Consider the following 6,000-nt stretch of genomic DNA (forward strand, 5'->3'; position numbering starts at 1 on the left):
AAAAGTTGTTTTACCTTGATGAAGTCCAATTTATCAATTTTTCATTTCATGGATCACATTTTTGATGTCAAGTCCAAGAACTCTCTGCCTAGTCTTAAATCCCAGAGACTTTCTCCTGGGTTTTTATTTTCCTAAAAACGTTATAGTTTTACATTTAGTCTATGATCCATTTTAGTTAATTTTTGTGAAAGGTAAGTCAGTTGGTCCCATTGGTTGATGTTGTACTTGAGTTTATCCAATTCTTGCGGAGTTTTTGTCTATTTGTTCTATCAGTTATTGAGACAGGATTTTGAAATTACTGACTGTAACCATGGACTTGTATATTTCTCCTTTTGATTCTATCAGTTTTTCCTTCATATAGTTTGCAACTCGGTTGTTTGGGGCATACGCATTTAGAACTGGTGTGTCTTTTTGATAGATAGACTCTTTTATCATTATATAATGTCCCTCTCTCATATTGTTTTTTGTTCTGAAGTTTACTTTATCTGATATTGAGAGCTACTCCTGATTTTCTTTGATTTACATTTCCATGACATAAATATTTTTCATCCTCTTGCTTTCAACCTGCCAGTACTGTTATTTGAAGTGAATTTCTTATATACAGCATATTATATATATATATGTGTATATATATATATATATATATATATATATTCCAGTCTGCCAATCTGTATTTTAATTGGTATATTTAGACTATTTATATTTAATGTAATTATTGGTTTGTTAGGGATAAGCCTGCTATTTGATTGTATTTTTCTGCTTGTATTGTCTATTTTCTTTTTCTTATCTTTCTGTTGGTTATTCAACCACTTTTCAGAATTCCATTTTGATTTGGCTCTAGTGTTTTTGAGCATATCTCTTTGTATAGCTTTTTAATGGCTGCTCTAGGTGTTACATTACACATACATCATTTACCACAGTCTATTGGCATCATCATTTTACCAACTCAAGTGAAGTTGTGGAAACCTTACCTCCTTTGTGTCCCTTTACCCTCCCCCATTTACAATAAAATTATCTTTAAAAATTCCCCTGCATCATATTGAATCACATCAGACAAGGTTAGAGTTTTTGTTTCAATAATCAAATGTAACTTAGACTCAAAAAGAGAAGACAATCCTATTGTACTTAACCCATATTTTTGCTTTTCATTTTCTGCCTCTTTTCTAATGTTCCTAGGGTCCTTCTTTTATTGATTCCTTTCTGTTTAGAGGCCTTCTTTTAGCCATTCATTTAGGGTAGGTCTGCAGACAATAAATTCTCTTAGTTCTCCATCATCTGAGAACGTCTTGACTTCTCCTTCATATTTGAAAAGGCGGGGGGTGGGAGTGAATGGGTGACGGGCACTGGGTATTATTCTGTATGTTAGTAAATTGAACACCAATAAAAAAAAAAAAAAAAGAAAAGTATTTTTGCTGGATATAGAAATTTGGGTTGGTAGACTTTTGTTTTAGCACTTAAAAATGTTGTGCTTTTGTCTTCTTCCAAATATTCTGATGAGACATCTGTTGTCTGGTAGGTGTAGACTGTAGTATTAACACAAGCACTGGACCAAATGTCTCCCAAGTTTGAGGCTTCGGTTTCAATGAAATAAATCAATGTTTATTTTGCATTCTAGAAATTTATCATGAAATATAATGGAGGATATAGTAAAAACTTTGCTAATATTTTTGGACTCAAGTTGCAAAGATAAGCCAGTATTTCTCCCTGTTTCATTAAAACCTGGAAAGATGTAAGTAGTGAGTGAGGAGTAACTTTTTGTGTCTGTTTCTTTTTAATCCAGCATAGAGAAGAAACTTCTGTCCTTGCCTCCGTTCACCTCCATGCCAGAAATGGAACCCAATGGCACCTTTGATAGTAGCAACAGCAATGGGAGCTGCACAATTGAAAACTTCAAAAAGGATTTTTACCCCATTGTGTACCTGGTAATATTTGTCTGGGGAACCTTGGGAAATGGCTTTTCCATATATGTTTTCCTGCAATCTTATAAGAAGTCCACTTCTGTGAATGTTTTCATGCTAAACCTGGCCATTTCAGATTTCTTGTTCACAAGTACACTACCCTTCAGAGCTGACTATTACATCAGAAGCTCCAATTGGATATTTGGGGACTTGGCCTGCAGGATTATGTCTTATTCTATGTATGTCAACATGTACAGCAGCATTTATTTCCTGACTGTGCTGAGCATTGTGCGTTTCCTGGCAACTGTTCACCCCTTCCGGCTTCTCCATGTCACCAGCATCAAGAGTGCCTGGATTCTGTGTGGGATCATATGGATCCTTATCATGGCTTCCTCAGTAATGCTTCTGAAAAATGGCTCTGAGCAGAAGGGCAGTGCCGTATTATGCTTAGAGCTGAATATCAATAAAATTGTTAAACTGAAGACCATGAACTACATTGCCTTGGTGATGGGCTTCCTGCTGCCATTCTGCATGCTCAGCATTTGTTACCTGCTGATCATTCGAGCCCTGTTAAAAGTAGAGGTCCCAGAATCAGGGCTGCGTGTTTCTCACAAGAAGGCACTTATCACCGTCATCATTGCCTTGATCATCTTCCTCTTGTGTTTCCTGCCCTATCACATACTGAGAACTCTCCACCTGATGGAGTGGAAAGTGAATACATGCAAAGAGGACCTGCATAAAGCTGTAGTCGTCACACTGGCCTTGGCAGCAGCCAATACCTGCCTCAATCCTTTGCTCTATTACTTTGCTGGGGAAAATTTTAAGGACAGACTGAGGTTGATACTCAGAAAAGGGAAGGCACAGAAGACAAAGTACAGCCTTCCTGTCTGCATGTGGTTGAAGAGGGAAACACAAATTTAAGGGGTTGCCAGGTAGAACCTGTTCTTGCATCCTTGTGCCCACCTTCATTCATCACATAGTCTCCAAATGACCATGGATTTAACTGTTTCCAACAAAGGTCCACTCCTAACATTTAACTGACCATGACTTTTGTTGATAAGTCCTACTTCAAACATTGCATTAGATGTGTTTTCAGTGATTGACTCAAAAAGAGAAATATAGCAGACAAAATCTCTACTAGTCTTGCAACCTCACATGTCAGACTGGGAAAAGATGCTCAGCACATTGTGTGCTTCTTTTCATCAGTTTCTGTACCAGATCTTGGTCCCATCAGGTATTCTAAAGTAACTTTAAGATAAACTCAACTTCCCCAGCTTCTCCAGCTCCTCTTCTAACTGGCTAAGCTGCATAGCCAGTTAACAAAGCTAATGGAGGTTCCAGAGCAGACCAGAAAAAACATCCTAAGAATTCACTGAAAAGACTTTGTGAGGAAGGCTGCCCTTTGTCAAAGCAGAGTCAAGGTCCCAAACAAGAACAGTGAGAGAAAAGGGGAGAGAAGGACTGGGGCAAGACAGAGCTGGTAAAAAGTAGGGAGAAAGAGAAATTTCATGTTGCACTGGGAGAGAGGCTCTAGCACACTGCAGGCAAGAAGATTCCCTTCGCCTCTCTCTTGCTGGGGGCTAGAAGGAATAGGAAGAGTGGGAGGAAGAACCAGGGCCTTGTCTAGGGAGTGGAGGGATTACGTGTCAAATGGTAGAAAGGAGAGGGTCAATTTTACTCTTGTGATTTGGGTTGGGACTGACTTCACTGAAGGTCTCAATCGTGCATGCTAATCTATTGGGATGGGAGCCAGAACAGAGGAGGTTGCTCTAAGCGTTTGGTTGGGCACTGAGAGAGAGGGTGGGGTAGAGGACAAGTTGCAAAGGTGGTTGTACCCCTGCAATTCTACTAATATTTTGGTGGCACGTGAATAGGGTGGCTTTCCTTTTGAGGGAGTATAGAAAAGAACTGGATAGTGGGAAGGGGTCCTTTCCATCCACTGAAGCAGAGCTAGGGAGACTACCAACTACTACCTCCCTGGCCACTGTACTACCAACAATTGCATGGCCTCTCCATGCTGGGCAGACTGTGCCAGACACTTCATATTCAGTAACTCCATTTAACCCTTACACTGAAGCCTTGTGTTTCTACTTTACAGATGAAGAAACCGAAGCTTGGAGAAATTAAGAAACTTGTTCAAGTTCACACAGGTGGTAGGAGTTTAAAAGATATCTGTGGAGAAAGGTTAGCTGGGTGCTGACTCCACTGCTCCCCCTACGAACCTTCTGGGAGATTGGCTGAAACTTTGAATAAAAGTTCCCTTTCCCCATCAGGCACCTTCCCCTCCTCATTTTCTCTCTGGAGTCATTGACCTCAGGCAGAGTGGGGTGTGGGAGGGAGGTGGTGTTCTCAAGCTAGGGAGAAAGGGAACATCTTTATAGTAAACAAGAGCCCCAGGACGCTTCCCTTACTCAGATGTCAGAATGCTGTCAGACTCATATCTTGTCAAAACAGGAGCCTGCAGGATCCTCCTGTGGGGAAACAACCCAATCCAAGGGAAAGACTAACAGATACAGACTGTTGAGGATTTCCCAACACAAAAGCTGGCACCTGCCCTATTATCTACCTGGCAGAGAAGTCCATACCGCAACCAATCCCTTCTATTCAGAGAGCATCTAGTCAGCCTGTTAGAGCCTCACTCTTAATTATGCACAATGACCACTCCACTTTGGGGGCAGTGGAGGGTGGGGTGGGGTAGACAAAGGCCACAACATACCTACAAAATACCTAAAAATAAATGACAGGGTTGATAGAGACGTTTTCAGGAAGAAAGGTGTAAACGCTTTTATTACCCTTGCTCTTTTTATTGGAAACCAACTGGAGGATGTGCTCCTCCAAAATAAGTGATTAAGCCAAGATAGAGAAAAACATGACATCTAGGAAACAAGGAATCCAACACAGGAGAAAAGTGAACAACATAGGATGTTGGTGGTAGCAGAAAAACAAGAAACTAATTGATTTGCCACATTAGAGGGATTTATATGTTTTTTTGAAGCACTTGGGATTAACTAGTGAAAATACATAGAAAAATAAACAAAGGAAAAGACACAGCGTTCATTGAATGCTCATAAAAAGAAACTATTGTTTAAGAACAAAAATGTAATCGTAGTACACTACATGGCTCACCTGTGAATAATGTGGAATAACGTAAAAACAAAATACTGTGATATAATTTCTATTAGGAAATGAGAGGATATGTATGTGGGGGAGGGGTGTAAGTCATCTAGGTCTCCATCTTCCATCACAGAAAATGCATAACAACTAAAGCTAGAGAATGATAAAAGCTATATCAAAATGTTGTTTAGCAACAGGAGCTACCATCCAGAAGACACGGTGAAAAGGATGGACAGGGATGGCCTCTGGAAAGTTTGGGGTGGGACAATAAGGTGGAGATTTCTCTTCTCCTTTTAAGGACTTTTCAGCCATCTAACTTGTAAATATGTATTGCTGAAATAAAAATTAAGTTTAAATTAAATTTTAAAAATGGCATCAATTCTGTGGGTTTTGTTTGTTTGTTTGTTTGTTTTAAGAAACGAGACAGAAAAGAAAGGCCACCATTAATGGGCACTGAACATTGGCAGGAGGAATGAAAGCAGGAAATGGCTAGACTTTGGGCCACTGAGGGAGGCCCACCCAGTCCTTCTGTGAGAGGCGAGGTCCTCTTGGGATGTTGGGAGTCACTTCCTGGGATCAGAGATGATTTAGTATATCAGGATATATTTTAGTCACGAGCAGCAGAAAACCCAACTCGGCTTAAACAATCATTATCTCACATAACTGTAACATCCAGAGAGAAGTAAGGCTTCAGACCCCATTCAGCTGGGGCTCCTGTGAGTCTTCTCTAGGTATTGGCTGGTCTGATGGCTGAATCCCCGCATGGGAACAAGCCGATTGCAAGCAGCCTGAGGCTACATGCTTCCTTCCTTACACCCAGGAGAAGAAACAGGGTATCTCCTCAAAGCATTTAACGAAGGTCATTGGGCTGCCTTTTGGCTAGACCTACTCAGATTACACACACCGGCTCCTAAACTAGACCAAGTAAGGGATTACTTCGATGGAGCAAGGATGGTCAGAGTCTACACCTGCAGTAGGGTTAAACCTA

General features: G+C 40.5%; 1 protein-coding gene across 1 annotated transcript; it reads left to right on the top strand.

Annotated features, from left to right (window-relative positions):
- The first annotated feature begins 310 nt into the window (after window positions 1-310).
- On the top strand, window positions 311-5,391 carry CYSLTR2 (cysteinyl leukotriene receptor 2). Its single transcript, XM_077855864.1, has 2 exons — window positions 311-318; window positions 1,781-5,391. The coding sequence occupies exons 1-2, from the start codon at window positions 311-313 to the stop codon at window positions 2,817-2,819; spliced, it is 1,047 nt and encodes a 348-aa protein (XP_077711990.1). The 3' UTR covers window positions 2,820-5,391.
- The last annotated feature ends 609 nt before the right edge of the window (window positions 5,392-6,000 follow it).

The sequence above is a fragment of the Canis aureus genome, chromosome 17 (genome assembly GCF_053574225.1).
Source record: "Canis aureus isolate CA01 chromosome 17, VMU_Caureus_v.1.0, whole genome shotgun sequence".
NCBI classification, from domain to species: domain Eukaryota; kingdom Metazoa; phylum Chordata; class Mammalia; order Carnivora; family Canidae; genus Canis; species Canis aureus.